General features: G+C 44.8%; 3 protein-coding genes across 3 annotated transcripts; all 3 read left to right on the top strand.

Moving 5' to 3' along the window:
* Positions 1-831: 831 nt before the first annotated feature.
* LOC133916662 (UDP-glucose 6-dehydrogenase 4-like) lies at positions 832-3784 on the top strand. The gene is made up of 2 exons (XM_062360437.1): positions 832-952; positions 2087-3784. The coding sequence occupies exon 2, from the start codon at positions 2109-2111 to the stop codon at positions 3549-3551; it is 1443 nt and encodes a 480-aa protein (XP_062216421.1). The 5' UTR covers positions 832-952; positions 2087-2108; the 3' UTR covers positions 3552-3784.
* Positions 3785-4455: 671 nt separating this feature from the next.
* On the top strand, positions 4456-6663 carry LOC133914823 (abscisate beta-glucosyltransferase-like). The gene is made up of 6 exons (XM_062357825.1): positions 4456-4797; positions 5113-5338; positions 5734-5780; positions 5929-5938; positions 6202-6287; positions 6553-6663. The coding sequence occupies exons 1-6, from the start codon at positions 4456-4458 to the stop codon at positions 6661-6663; spliced, it is 822 nt and encodes a 273-aa protein (XP_062213809.1).
* Positions 6664-11152: 4489 nt separating this feature from the next.
* LOC133914822 (B3 domain-containing protein Os03g0212300-like) lies at positions 11153-12253 on the top strand. Its single transcript, XM_062357824.1, has 4 exons — positions 11153-11236; positions 11356-11644; positions 11718-11827; positions 11963-12253. The coding sequence occupies exons 1-4, from the start codon at positions 11153-11155 to the stop codon at positions 12251-12253; spliced, it is 774 nt and encodes a 257-aa protein (XP_062213808.1).
* Positions 12254-15114: the final 2861 nt, after the last annotated feature.

Below are 15114 nucleotides of genomic sequence, written 5' to 3'. Positions count from 1 at the left end.
AAAGCTCAAGCTGATGTGCCAGATGGAGCAGCCATGAGAGATCATCTAATATAGTTATATATATGATTCTGTCGGTGATATAAAGTGCACGTCTAGTAGTTGTAGATAGTAGTTAGTTTTTATTATTGTGGTATGTAGAGATAAAAGAAGTGAGTGAGGTATAGTTAAAACTTATGTGAAAGGGAATCTTATAGAGAAGAAAAGTGAGTGAGGCGGAAATAAAGTTAACGTGGAAGGATAAAACGGACGTGTAGGGGAATTTTATAGAGCTAATTTTTGGAGAAAAGAAAATAAAAGATAGCTCTCAACATAGTAAAATATAAAAATTTAAGAACAAAATCTTTTAAAAAATAAGCTGAGAAAAATAAAAAATAGCAATTATCTCTTATTATTGAAGATACTTCCTCTGTTTTTCAATATTTGTCACTTTTGACCATTTTATTTGTTTTTAAATACTTGTCACTTCACGTTTTTTTAAGACGTATTTTCCAATTATATCCCTACAAAATATCTCTTATCCATCTATTTACGGTATGTTCTATAATATTTGGGCTAGTTTTTAAAAGCATTATTATTATTTTCTATCTAAAATTGATACTACACTTGGTATATCTTAATATACATGTTTATTAAAAATAATAAGTATTGAAAAACGAAGCGAGTATATTAAGTCACTGCACGAGGGCACATCATAGGTCAATTGACTCAGGTGTTGATAACATCCGTACGGTTATGTCCGAGGATCCGCGTCCGGCCAGCCCGCCCGGCTGGTTCGCCAGCCCACATCACCTCACCTCGCACGATGTGGAAAAAAAACGGTTCGCACCTCCTATTTAAGCCGCTCCTTCCCTCCTCCCTCCCTCACAGGGCAGGAGACTCCGTCTTCCACTCCCTCCCCGGCTAGATCCAGATCTCGCGGCGACAGGGGGAAGAGACCGCAGGACTACTGGAGGTATGCCTCTCTCTGGTCTCGGATCTCTGATACCGCAATTCCACCTAGCTACCCTGGCCTTGTTTTGTTCCGCGGAAATCGAAATGTTTCACGGGGCTTGTCGCGGATCTGTTTGCTGCGTGTTGGAGTAGTTCATTTCCGTTTCCTTTTTGTTTTGGTGCGGGAGTCAACTGCACCCGACGATCGGTCTCTGTTTTTCAATCTATTAGTTTCAGGGATGGCCTGTAAATTCCGACTCTATAGATTTACACCTGAGTGGACTGTCAGAGGATCCAGGCTGCGTTTAGTATTTCTAGTGTCTCAGATTGTTTTATTTTCTACAAAATCAACGAGGAGGAAATGGTCGCCATGAGATAGTATGCCAAGTGCCAACAAGTGAGTCAAACTGCTGATACGTATAGTTTATCACCAAATGTCAGATCTCCATTGGGCATCACGATGTCGAACCGCTGCTCTGAAAATTGTTGCTGATCATGAATCTTCAGTAAACATAACTACACATTGAAATCATTTGATGGATTATATGTCAATTTTCCAAAAATGTAATGTGCTTAGAGTTCCTTACCTGTCCACATCTGGACTCTAAAAAGCCGTGGTTGTTGGCTAAAAATTGGTAATCTGAAGTACATGCATGAACTTGCTTAGTTGCATGCCCATCAAGATTCCTCTTGGCAGTATCAGTAGCTTGTGGGAAGAACTTGATCTCCGTTGACACAAGTCTCACCATATTGATATGCTTGAATAGTGTAAATGTCAGCTGCTATTAAATCGATGCACACCGCACACTGCTTCTAACTGTATCAAACTATCAGTAGTTAAAAATTTCAAGCTCCAACTAAGGTTGCATCATCATTAATTATTTGTTACTATCAGCTTTTTCAGCAAATGAACTGTTTTGTTAATGCTGTCGACGACCAGAAATCTTGTACACCTTTAACTGTCAATATCTGATATAATTTATTCAATGTCTTCACCTTACTGCTTTTGCAACTCCCACTTCTTTTGTGAAAATATCCGAGAGAGTAAATACATTAGGATCTTTGTGAATAATATGTCATAGCAATGATACTCTTGTCACAGTGAATCATGCTTACTAAGATATCTAATGCTGTTATTATCATCTTTCACATGCAGTCACTTGGATAGATTAAGCAAAATGGTGAAGATATGCTGCCTTGGTGCTGGATATGTTGGCGGCCCGACCATGGCTGTTATTGCGCTGAAATGCCCTGCTATTGAAGTTTGTGTTGTCGACATTTCTGTCGCACGCATCACAGCATGGAACAGCGATCAGCTCCCTATTTATGAACCAGGCCTTGATGAAGTGGTCAAGCAATGCCGCGGCAGGAACCTCTTTTTCAGCAATGACATTGAGAAGCATGTTGCTGAGGCTGACATCATCTTTGTCTCTGTGAACACTCCAACCAAGACCCGTGGTCTTGGAGCTGGCAAAGCTGCGGATCTAACCTACTGGGAGAGTGCAGCCCGCATGATTGCTGAGGTGGCCAAGTCTGACAAGATTGTTGTTGAAAAGTCCACTGTCCCTGTCAAGACTGCTGAGGCCATTGAGAAGATCTTGACACACAATAGCAAGGGAATCAACTTCCAGATCCTCTCAAACCCAGAATTCCTTGCAGAGGGCACAGCGATTGAGGACCTTTTCAAGCCTGACCGTGTGCTCATCGGTGGTCGGGAGACTCCAGAAGGCCAGAAGGCTGTTAAGGCCCTGAAGGATGTCTATGCCAACTGGGTCCCTGAGGATCGCATTCTCACAACTAACTTATGGTCAGCTGAGTTGTCGAAGCTTGCAGCAAATGCCTTCTTGGCTCAGAGGATCTCTTCAGTGAATGCAATCTCTGCTCTTTGTGAGGCCACTGGTGCCAATGTGGCAGAGGTGGCCTATGCTGTTGGAAAGGACTCAAGGATCGGACCCAGATTCTTGAATGCTAGTGTTGGTTTCGGAGGCTCCTGCTTCCAGAAGGATATCCTCAACCTTGTGTACATCTGCGAGTGCAATGGACTTCCTGAGGTCGCGAACTACTGGAAGCAAGTTATCAAGATCAACGACTACCAGAAGAGCAGATTTGTGAACCGTGTGGTGTCTTCCATGTTCAACACTATCTCTGGAAAGAAGATTGCAGTGCTCGGCTTTGCATTCAAGAAGGATACTGGTGACACCAGAGAAACCGCCGCCATTGATGTGTGCAAGGGACTCCTTGGAGACAAGGCCAAGGTTAGCATCTATGATCCGCAGGTGACTGAGGACCAGATCCAGCGTGATCTTGCGATGAACAAGTTCGACTGGGACCACCCGATCCACCTGCAGCCTACGAGCCCAACCGCAGTGAAGCAGGTCTCTGTGACCTGGGATGCGTATGAAGCCACCAAGGGGGCGCATGGTATCTGCATCCTGACCGAGTGGGAGGAGTTCAAAACACTTGACTACAAGAAGATCTATGACAGCATGCAGAAGCCTGCCTTCTTGTTCGACGGCCGCAACGTCATCGATGCAGAGAAGCTCAGGGAGATCGGCTTCATTGTCTACTCCATCGGGAGGCCCCTTGACGCCTGGCTCAAGGACATGCCTGCCGTGGCTTAAGTGGTAGCAATCCTAGACGAATTGTTGCTGGTTGTTTCTTTGTTCGAGGACTCTACAGTCTACATCCACATTCCCTGCCCTTTCATCTGCTATAGCGGGTCATATAGGTCACAGTGAGCAGGGGTCGTTTGGCCCCGCGTGTTTTGACTGTAATGTACTTCATATGGATTGTCTTTTGTTGCCTGAATACAGATAAATGAATAACAGCAAAAGTTATCAGATGATTTCTATAATTTGACCAATGTATACTAGTATTTGTGTATTTGAAGTTGTCGTTATAAAATACAGCAAATCTGCAATGCAACACTCAGTAGTCGGTACCACATACTGCTTGTAACACACTAACTTATTTTCTGTCAGTAAGATATTCGTTGTTTCAGATTAGTAGAGAATTACTGAAGGATCCATTGTTATGTGTTTGATGCAGAATGTTGGCCTTTCGAAGGACTGCGCAAACCTTCAAAGGAGAGTAAGGACTGACCAGGAGAGATTCTTACTGATCTATTCTTCCTTTTTAGGAACTACGTATACCTATAGTTTTGCTATTTTTCAAGTGCTTGAAACCAACTTATTTTGAATAACTATCCTCTAATTCTACTTTATCCTAACCTAGAGCAAAGAAGAAAAATATTTGATCTTTACTGTGTCTGAATATGTGTCTGTACCTCAGGTTGGTAGAGCCAAGAAATACCATATGCATGTCCTGTTGGTTAACAAACTTAACCGACAGTCTTACAAAGGTAATCGTATTTCCCGCCATTCCGTATCGGCATCATCTTTGTTGGCCTCGGGAAAAACATCATCTTTGCGTTTCAAGACGACGCCGTGCACAGTGTGGCCTGGCCAAGACTCCACTCGTCCGATCACCATTGCCGTCGCAGCTTTCTTTGTGCCTACCTGCGCCATGCGGCCGTCGTCGTTGGTGGCGTTGTCGGGGGACGAGGCGGCGCCGCGTATGTACTTCATCCCGTTCCCGACGCCGGGGCACGCGCTGCCGATGTCCGACCTCGCCCACCTCTTCGCGTCCCGCGGCGCCGACGCCGCCCGCGCCAACGCCGCCCGCGCCAACGCCACCAGGCTCGGTGGTCCCGTCGCCCGCGCGGCCGCCGCAGGCCTCCGCATCCGTATCCATGCACTCACGTTGCCTGCCGAGGCCGCTGGGCTCTGGGTGGGCACGAGAGCGCCGACGACCTCCCCACCCGCGAGCTCGCGGGCCCTTTTGCCATCGCCGTTGACCTTATTTGAGGTTTGTTTCGGATTCTGCATTCTAGATTGTGTTTCATAATTGAATTATACAAATAAATGAACGGATTTTAGAAGTAGATTGTAGCAATTTAGACCTGTATTGTGACACAATTCATAATCCATTCAGAATAGTTTCTACAATCTATAATCCAGAATCTAGATTCTCATAATCTGTAGGGGAAAGACTGAGCCGCTCTTCGCTGACCTCCTGCGTCGCCACCCTGCCGACAGCGTCCTCCCATGGGCTGCCACTGCCGCCCCTGAGCTCGGCACCCGCGGTACGCGTTCACGGGCACGGGGTGCTTCGCGCTCTCAGTGCAGCGTGCTCTGCTGCTCCACAGCCCGCACCCCGCAGGACGGCGTGGCATCGGACACCGAGCCGTTCCTCGTGCCGGGACTCCCCGACGCGGTGTGGCTCACCAGATCGAGGCTCGCCGAGGCAACGCTCCCGGGCGCGCACTCGCGGGAGTTCTTGAACCGCATGTTCGACGTCGAGCGCGCCACGGCCAGGTGGGTCGTCAACTCGTTCGAGGACCTGCAACGTTAGTATTTGATGTTCTCTCTTTTGCTGGTGCTTACTTAACAAGGAACTGGTTGAGCATTATATGTTGTTTCTCTCTCTTTTATTATGCACCGTAGTATCACATGCGGGTCACTTCTTTTTCACTTGTCTCTTTGGGCAAGTACATATACTTGGAGCAAAATTTCTACAATTGGTTCTTTTTTGCCCTGCATAAAATTATTTCACAGTTTGTGCAGAGAATTTTCTCATCTTCTTTGAAACTGGGAAAGTTACTCCATAGGACCTCACTTGTGCATAATTTCTTAATTCGACTCCTAATAACCCAACCAGCTATAAACTGCATGTGCTCTTTTTATTTCTTTTATGTCTATATTTCTTGTGAACAATAGCAATTGATTTTCTTTCATGTTGCAGTTGAGATTCCCCAGAAAGTTGGCAGACTTGTGAATATGCAAAGACTTGTAAGAGTTTCCATTAGTAGAAGTCACTGTGGATTATCTTAATTAGAGATCTGTATTTGCAAGAAATGGTTCTTCCTTCTGATGTTTCTTTTGCTTTTGGATAATGATGGCTTGGAGTGAACTATCTTGTCTGTTTCTGTTTCTGTAGGTTTTGGCTGGTAATTTGATCGAAAACGTTCAGCTAATATTGGATACCTGCGGAACCTTAAAATCCTGACACTTGACACTTGACAGAAATAAGAATGTTAGTTTCTATAATCCTATCTTTCTTTAAGAACAGAAGTGATACGTACAAAATGTAATTATATGTTCACATAACAACGACTATTGGCATTTGTGTAGGTGTAGAACCCTCGTCCTTCTGTGATATTCTGATTAGTATTATCTCCATCTTCTAACACGTTCTTTTTGTTCCATCCAGTGGGTTCTCTATCAAATCTTCAGCAACTTTTTATTTCTCAGAATTCTTTACTGTGCCTGCCTACGAGTGTAGGAGATTTGCGCAATGTAAGTTTCTTATTTTGTTCAAGATGTCGTAATCTTGATATAGTGAATATTGAATTAGGCTTCACAATGAAACAGATATTTCTTACCTTTTGTTTTATCAAAACCAAATAAGTCTTTATTCTACAGTTCATTATCTGAAACTAATTCAATTTGACAAATTCCATCAATTTTTCTGCATTAATAGTAAGTTTTCTGAGGTTGTCTTATAGTGACCAATGCAATATGTGATCAATAAGTTACTATCATTTCGTTTTGCCTGATGCAGATGTTGCTACTCGATGTATCTGATAACAAACTAAAGGCACTTCCAGAATCAATTGGATGTTGCAGTTCCCTGGAAGAATTGCAAGCCAATGGTAAATTCATCAGTTTCTGACCATGATATCAGATCAATTTGTCCCTTTTACCCATCTGCTTGCATGTGCACATGCACTCATATGACTGTTATACTGTTGCACCAGTAACCTATGTGGTATTTTTACCTGCTTACCATTTTTCGATCTACAAAAAAATTGGGATGTCACAGTCATAGCTTCTTAGGATCCTCTTCCCCTTTATGAGTTGAGCAAAGTTGGCCCTTACTCTGTTTGGTACACAAACATATCATTGTGTTAAGTATATATATGTAGGCCCATATACTCTTGGACCATGAGATCACTATATATATTGACATCAAGGCTAGTCCTAGTAGTCCATGGATTATCTTCTCATAATTCCAGTTAAGGTAACATGGCATCAAAGCCTAGCGTTAGTTAATCCTCAATCCTAATCTTTTTTTTTTCCATCGCCGTCTTGTCTTCTTCGGCCATCGCGTCGTCCTATCTTCTTCAGCACCGTTGCGCTGTCATGTCTTCTCCGATGTCGTCACGCCGCCCCAACTCCTTTGGCGCCGTTCGTCGCCCGTCGCGACTCGTTCACCCGTTGCCCCAACTCCTCCGCCGCCTTCGTTGTGACTCGTCCGCCCGCCGTTCGTCGTCAGTCGCTTGTCTGCCGTCGCGCCATGTGCGACCGCTTGTTGATGGCCCCGTCACGGTTGCCCCTCCTCTGTTGCCTTCGGCGTTGTTTTGTTGTTTCTACCTTTCTCAATCTAAATGCATTCAGGATCTCATAGCTAGCTCTGTCATTATCGATACTCAGACAGTTGCTACACTTATGGAGCTTCATTTGTAACTTAGTCCTACTAATGGCACATACCTTGATGACCCCTCTTGATATTGTCATATTGTGGGTAGTCTTGTTTATCTCACTATCATATTTTGAGTCAGTTTGTGAGTGCTCCTATTTCTATGCATTTTGGTCATTTGCTTCGGGTGTTACGTTACTTGAGAGGGACGTCATCTCAGTGCGTGTTCTATGCTTGTTCTACTCTACTTCATCTTTACACTTACTCGGACTCCACTTGGGTGAGTGATCTGATGGATCGTTGTTTTGTCACTAGTTATTGTATCATTCTTGTTACTTCTCCTCTTACATGGAAGTCCAAGAAGCATGCTGTTGTATCACGTTCCAGTACAGAGTCAGAACTTCGAGCCTTTGCCACTTTTACTTCAGAGATTGTATGGCTTCGTTGGTTATTGGCTGATTTTGGAGTCTCTTGTGAAGCACCCACACCTCTTCTGTGTGATAATATTGACACCATACAAATTGCTAATGATCCTGTGAAGCATGAACTCATAAAGTATATTTGTGTTGATACTTCCTTTACTTGGTCTCATTATCATCAGAAAACAATTGATCTTCAGTATATGCCATCAGAGTTGCAAGTTGCAGACTTCTTTACCAAAACACAAACTCAAGCGTATCATCATCTTCATTTACTCAAACTCAATGTTTCTACGTCTCCTATTCCACCTTGAGTTTGAGAGGGGGTGTTAAGTATATATATCTAGGCCCATATTGGCCCATGGAGTCTCTATATATATTGATATGAAGGCTAGTCCATGGATTATCTTCACACAATTCCAGTTAAGGTAGCACATTGCACCATAGCAAAACATGTGCTCCTGAAGCATTTCACTTTTCTATCTCCTATGTTAGCAATTTATGCACCTTTTGTGAAATAAATTGAATAAGGTCTAACCATTGATAGTACATTATGACTTTCATGTCCAAAGCATCCTCTACCTCTAGCACTGATCTCCAAGCAAAATATCCAGGAAACTCAAATGAAGATGTGCCCTCGTCAACTTGCAACCTTGTTTGCCTTAAGTCTTTATCACTGAATAGCAACAAAATTCATCAGGTATGTGTAAGAAAAGGTGCTCATTTGACCCCTTCAACTACTTATTTTCTGTACAATATATTTTGTGTTCGAACTGAACACCAGCGGAACCAACCACCCAAGGGCAACCACCATTGGTTTAACTATGAAATATTTTGATTATATTATTATCCACTTGATATTTGTTATGCCTTTACAAAATAAGAAACAGCCTGCCACCCAACCTCAATTCTGCATTTGCAGCTTCCAGAAAACCTACTGAACGACTGCACGGCTCTTCAGAACATATTGCTGCACGACAACCCAATCACAGTGGCCCAGTTCCAACAAGTGACATGAAGCCTCTAAAGATTCCTACATCCTAGTCAATCTTGTTTTGATTATACTTCCCTTTTTCCATTTGTTGCAGATGGATGGATTCAAATACTTTGAGGCTCGTAGAAGGAAGAAATTTGACAAGCAGATCGATTCAAATGTCATGATGAGCTCCACAGCCCTGGATGAAGGGGTTGATTTGCGCTGATTTTTTAGAACTTTTGTGGCTCCCATTCTTTCTAATTGGCCTGGACCAATTGTAGATTTGTACATATCAATTTTCTTCCATACTCTGATTTGGCAAAGAAAAACACTAAATGCATAGCATACATAAATGAACCGAATTCCTGGTGTTCTTGTTTGAACATTTGCAATAGGTGGCACTGTGGCCCAATGGTAATGTATTGATTGCATCTGGTGCACATCAGCGTCTTTCGTTTACTACCAGCAAAGGGCCATCTCCTGTGCTGCTGATGCTTCCTGCAAAGAAATGGCAACCGAGCATGGAGCACGCACCAACACAGGTTTCACAAAGATTATGCAAGGGTGGAAAGGCATCTGATGCGAACAGAGCATTATTGGTGGCGGTTTCACTTCTCCACTGTCGGCTATATGAAACGTCAGTGCCTTAGGGCTTAGGCAGGGATACGGATCCTCTACATTAGTGACGATTAATGTAGAGGATTTTACTGTTTATACAATAATATGAGTCTGTTGTTACAATTCTAGGCATTAATTTAATCACTGTTTACTGCGGATCACTGTAGATACAATGCTTGATTCTTAGTGTAGCACGGATCGTATAGCGCCACTGTAGCAGTTGATCCAACCAGTCTATCTCCAAATCAACGGCTGTGGAGTACTCCTAATACACTCCACTGTAGCTTCTGCAGTTGCCAACTGGCAGAGGATCCCGATCGCTTAGGCAGGCCCTCCTTTCATTCCTTCTTTGTGTGTGTTTGGAGAGGTGATGTAATTGTAAGTTCAGAAGTTAAAAAAAAGAAAGAAAATCATACTTCCGAAAATCAGATGTACTTTAGTAATTTACAGCCACCAATAGTTGGGGCTATTTTTGTCAGACTAGTGCACCGAATTGACAAGTCTTTGGTTCATTGCACGTAAATGGTGGTGCAAGCCAAAAGCACTGCTTACCAATTGAAGCAACGGTTGGGACTGCTTCTCGAAGACACTTCACAGGGCTAGGCTCTGAGATTGGGGGTTTCCCGCTTCACATGACTGGATGGATAGCAGCTACAAGGGCTAGGTTGAGATGTGGGTTTTCATGCTTTATACGACGGGAAAGTTCTGACAAACCCGAATTTGCAAACTCTGTACTCTTGTTTTCAGCTAGATAGCTTGTGCAAGAAGAACTCTACAAATCCAACTGATTTGAAGAGGCAAAAAACTGTGCCTTGTTAATTTAAGGAGAGTAAATTTTACAAACCTACAGATATTTATATCTTTGTAATAGAGAACTACAACTTCTTAAACATATTTTATAAAACTACAGCTATTATACTTTTAATAACACAAAACTACATTTTTTTTTATCTAACTTCACCCATCAGCCACATCAACACCGTTTCGTTTCGTGCAAGCTCCATCAACACCGCACCAATTCGCAGCAGCTCTCCCCTCGCTCGCCCGCCCTCTGCATCTCTGTGCTCCCTCCTCTTCTAACTCCATATAGCCAGCCATCTCGCGCGGCTTGTCCAGTCCCCATCGTCTTCGCTGCTCCTCTCCTCTCCTCTCCTCTCTCGGTCTGTGTTGATTCCCGCGTTCCTTAGTCTAGTTCAGCACACAGAGCCCCGTAGAAGGTGACCCTAACTTGCCTCGACTCTTCCTGCTGGTTTTCTTGCCCATCTCGCTGCCGAAGGGCACGGCGAGGCTTCAGCGAAGAGCAGACGGCAACAGCCAACAGGTTTGCCTCACACCAACCTCTGCCCGTAGGTTGAAATCTTGAAATTCTGCATCTCCTGCCCATCTGAACCATTTCCGTTCTCCTTTTGCCATCCTTGATCGATCGTCTCCTCTCCTATATATGCTTCTGAGATGGTAGGCGAATGTGATTGTAGAGTAGAAATGACATGCATTTCTGAAATATGTTCCACGCGTTGTTTGCGAGACTACGGCACAATATAGAGCAATGCTAGTTGATTGGTACTTTATTTCCTGTGTGATCTAATTTTTATGTTAGTCAAAACTTGATAACTTGTTCGTATTCTTGATGATTAGTTGTGATCACACTCATACATAATAGTGTCATGCCTCTGCATCTTTTTTAGTGTCTAAAGTTTGCCCTGGGTTTCCAAAAAGGCAGAGGACCGAGATGGAGCAGGGGATGGCTGATCCGCGACTGAGCGACTTCGAGTTCTTCAAGATCCTGCTCCCCGGAATGTCCAAGAAGAAGCTGGTAAGTGTCTTGCTGCCTGCTTGCTGAATTTGATCTGCTTTAAATAGCTTACGAGATGTATGGGCGCCGTGATGTGAAGGCCAAGTCATTGCTGCTTAATTTGATCGTCATGCGCGCAGAGGCTGCCCTCTAAGTTCGCGGCGGAGCTCGGAGATCGCCGGGACGTGAAGCTGCGGCTTGCCGGCGGAGGAGGGCCCCTGTGGGACGTGAAAATCGTCTCCAACGATGACGGCATGTACCTCGGCCGCGGCTGGGAGCAGTTCAGCCACGTCCACGACCTGCGGGAGGGCAACCTGCTCGTCTTCCGCTACGACAGCGCCGACGTGCTCAACGTCACGATCTTCGACCGGAGCACGTGCCGCAAACATTACCCGCACGCCGCCGTCGTCGCCGCCGGTACGTCCGTCTGTGATCCACGGACTCTGTTCACAGAATGGTCGAAGACAAAGAAAGAGGACATGAGCTTTTTGCCCGTAACCAGGTGGCGGAAGCACCAGCGCCGGCCGAAGCTCGCCGTCCATCGCCGAGCCATCGTATTTCGCCGTGACTCTGAGGCAGTGCAACCTGGGAACGAAGCAGAACCAGTACCTGGTGAGTACGTAGCAGCAGTACCGCATCAAATTATTGTCTGGATTGATCACAGTCACCGCTTGCCTTGCCTGGAGATCACTGATCATGCCGTGTCTCTGCGCGACGCGCGCGCGCGTGGGTGCGTGGCGCATGCAGAACGTGCCCGTCGAGTTCCAGGACGCGCACGGGTACGCGCGGCGGCGCCGGGTGGTGCTGCGTATGGGCGGCAGGTCGTGGGCCGTGAACCTGAAGCGCGGCAAGCGGGAGCACGGGGACCGCACGGCGTTCAAGTACGGGTGGCACCAGTTCTGCGTCGACAACGGCCTCGACCTCGGGGACACCTGCTTCTTCCGGGTGATCCGCGAGGGCGGCAGCGGCGACGGCGAGGATGATGATGACGTGCTCAAGGTCGAGGTGCGCAAGAAGGACGGCACCTTCGTTGCCTGATCGGGTCGATCACTTGCGTCGATGAGTAGTAATAAGCAGGGATTAAAATTTTGATAAAATTTTACGAATTTTGGGAATATCAAAGGGAATGAATATCTAATTTTGAAATTTTCTTTTCACATGAGACTTACTAGCAGAGGACGAAAAATAACTGAAATTTTACAAATTCCAGTCTTTTCGTCCATAAAAAAATTATAAAACGAAATTGGAATCCTGGTAATAATCTAGTAATCTACCCCATGTGTAAGAGAAGACAATGGCTTTCATGTCGTGTGAAAAAGATATCTCTGATATTATCCATGTGTTATTGGGTTTGATGGATCTTAATCGAATGAACAACATGAATAAATGCAATTAGATCTTCCCTTAATCTCCTGGCTATTGGTCCATGGAAGACTTAAAGTGAGTTGAAAAGATCATGCAGGAATTAGACGCCTCAAAGAAGATGGTGCCGTGCAGGAAGAGGCCATTCGTCTGTGCTGCGCAACAGGGGAATGAGCATGGACAGAGGCATGCACTGCAGCAAGTGCAGTAGCATGAAGCCAGGTCCTTTCTCCGAAAATAATGGCATGGCAGATGACATTCCGAGAGTAACTGGATTCCACTCTCCGTTTCTGGAGCTTATCGACCATACCAAACATAACTCACGAGTGCCCCATCTATGCCGAGTATGGGCGGAGCTGCATAATAGTTTGGATGGTGCATTCTTATTGGAACTTTGAATGGTGCGAATGTGGAAATCAGATAGGAGATTGGAGAGAAAAACTTTTTCCTTTTCGGTGCAGAGGCACATGAAATTGCTGGTTTGCGGAAAGAGGGAGCTCAAGGAAAGATATTGTCTTTGTTCTTATACTGATACCTTCTGTCAAGCTAGTAAAGATCTCTCCCTGTAACTATGTGTGGTCTACATAGTGCAGCTCAAGCAAATTCATAATCTCACCATTTTCCTTTCCACCTGTAGTTTATAACCCAAGATTTGAAGAGGTTAAGGAATTTGTCCGCAGTGGTGTCTTTGACTTACAACTATGATGAATTGATGGATTCTTTGGAAGGAAATGAAGGTTGTGGACGTGTTGATTATTTTCTTGTTGGCAAGGATTTCCCCTGCTACATTGAATGCCAGAAAAAGGTTGATGAAGCGTACCGAGATCATCAGAAAGTAAGTTCTCTAATTGGCGCTGTTTATTTTCTTGGTTCCCTGCACGCGCTAATTATGCAGACCACTGTTAATATGACGGTTTATATGTAGTGTTTCATTATAGCATGACCCAACTAAATCGTAGCAGCACTTTCAATTTCGAAATTGTCATATATGGATATGTTGGAATTGCAATGTGTGCTGTCACAGAAAACAGAACACTGCTGCAAGTTATGTTCTATTGCTAAACCCGTTCTTAGAGCCATTGCTTCAGAGATGTGTTTGTATACATTCTTTTATATTTGGACTATTTATATTGTATTTTTCATAAATTTCAAACTTATTTGTTAAATTTACGATGTTGAGAACATTTAATATATTTATATTATACTTTAAAAAATTATAATTATTTATTGGATTTGAACATTTTTATTGGGTACACCCAATGATTAAATTCTGACTCCGCCACTGATGCCGAGCCTAAGCTGTTTGATCAGCATGACACTTGTGCACCTAGCAGTTAGGAATAAACGGGCTCGTCTGGCTGGGATGCACATGCCATGTTGGTCTCGGTTGGGTTGCACTGGCCTCTCACTCTTCAGATGGATAGCCATCAACTTTCATATAGCGTTATGCAGCACAGTTCCTATCGCCATCAACTTTCCAATAGCTGCCCTGTGTTCCATACATATGTATCACTCGCACGACCGTACAAAGCTATACAAGTGTATCACTGCCCTGTTTCGCAAGACTATACAAACCAAGCTAGTACTTAGAATCCAGGCAAGTGTATCACTGCCCTGTTTCGCAAGACTATACAAACCAAGCTAGTACTTAGAATCCAGACTTGGCTTGTATGGTCAATAGAGGTGATTATACTTCTACTTACTAAAGATAAAATCGTAAGTTTATTTTTTTTATCTCACTAAGGTGGAAATTTCTTGCAGTGATATGTGACGTATCTGCCGATAGTGAGACGTCTATGGTAACTTTGTCCATCTTCTAGTTTCGTATCTTCAATCTTCAGTTGGTGTTGTGTTGGTGTTGTGTGAGTGTGCACATGTGATGGTGTAAATGTGTACGTACGTCTACGAGTTGTACTGGTGATTTTAAAAACCTAGCTATACTTACTACTAAAGCAGGCCAACTGGGCTGGCTCGAGGCTTGCCATTGTAGGCACAACCTAGGAATGGTACGACACGAGGTGACGGGTCGTGGCTGGGTCGAGTGCATGGCACGCCGTGCTAGCACAGGCACGACTTGGCTCGGCATGCCAGTGGCTCGGCGAGGCATGGTCGACCCAGCACGCCAGCAGCTCGGTTCGGCATGCTGAGACACGGTTGGCCCGGCTAGGCACTAGCGGCACGGGCAGGCACGCGGCGATGGGCCACGGCTGGGTCGAGTGCGTGGCATGTCGTGCCAGCACAGGCCCGGCCTGGCTCGGCATGCCAGCGACCTGGCGAGGCATGGTCGGCCCGGCACGCCAGCGACCCGGCTAGGCATGCTGAGGCACAGTCGGTCCAGCTGGGCACAAGCGACACGGGTGGGCACACCCGGGTTAACGGGTTGAATGGGCTGCGTCCGACCCATTTAACTTATTAACCTATTATTTTTGAATTTTTTAGCCGTTTTGTGACCATTTGGGCTCCAAAAAATTCAAAATAATTACAAAAAAAAAACTATTTTCACTTATAAATAGAGCATCATCTTGCCCTCCCATTCC

Source organism: Phragmites australis, chromosome 4, assembly GCF_958298935.1.
Source record: "Phragmites australis chromosome 4, lpPhrAust1.1, whole genome shotgun sequence".
NCBI lineage: Eukaryota > Viridiplantae > Streptophyta > Magnoliopsida > Poales > Poaceae > Phragmites > Phragmites australis.
Note: the sequence above shows the minus strand (reverse complement) of the source record. Positions and strands in the feature narration are given on the sequence as shown.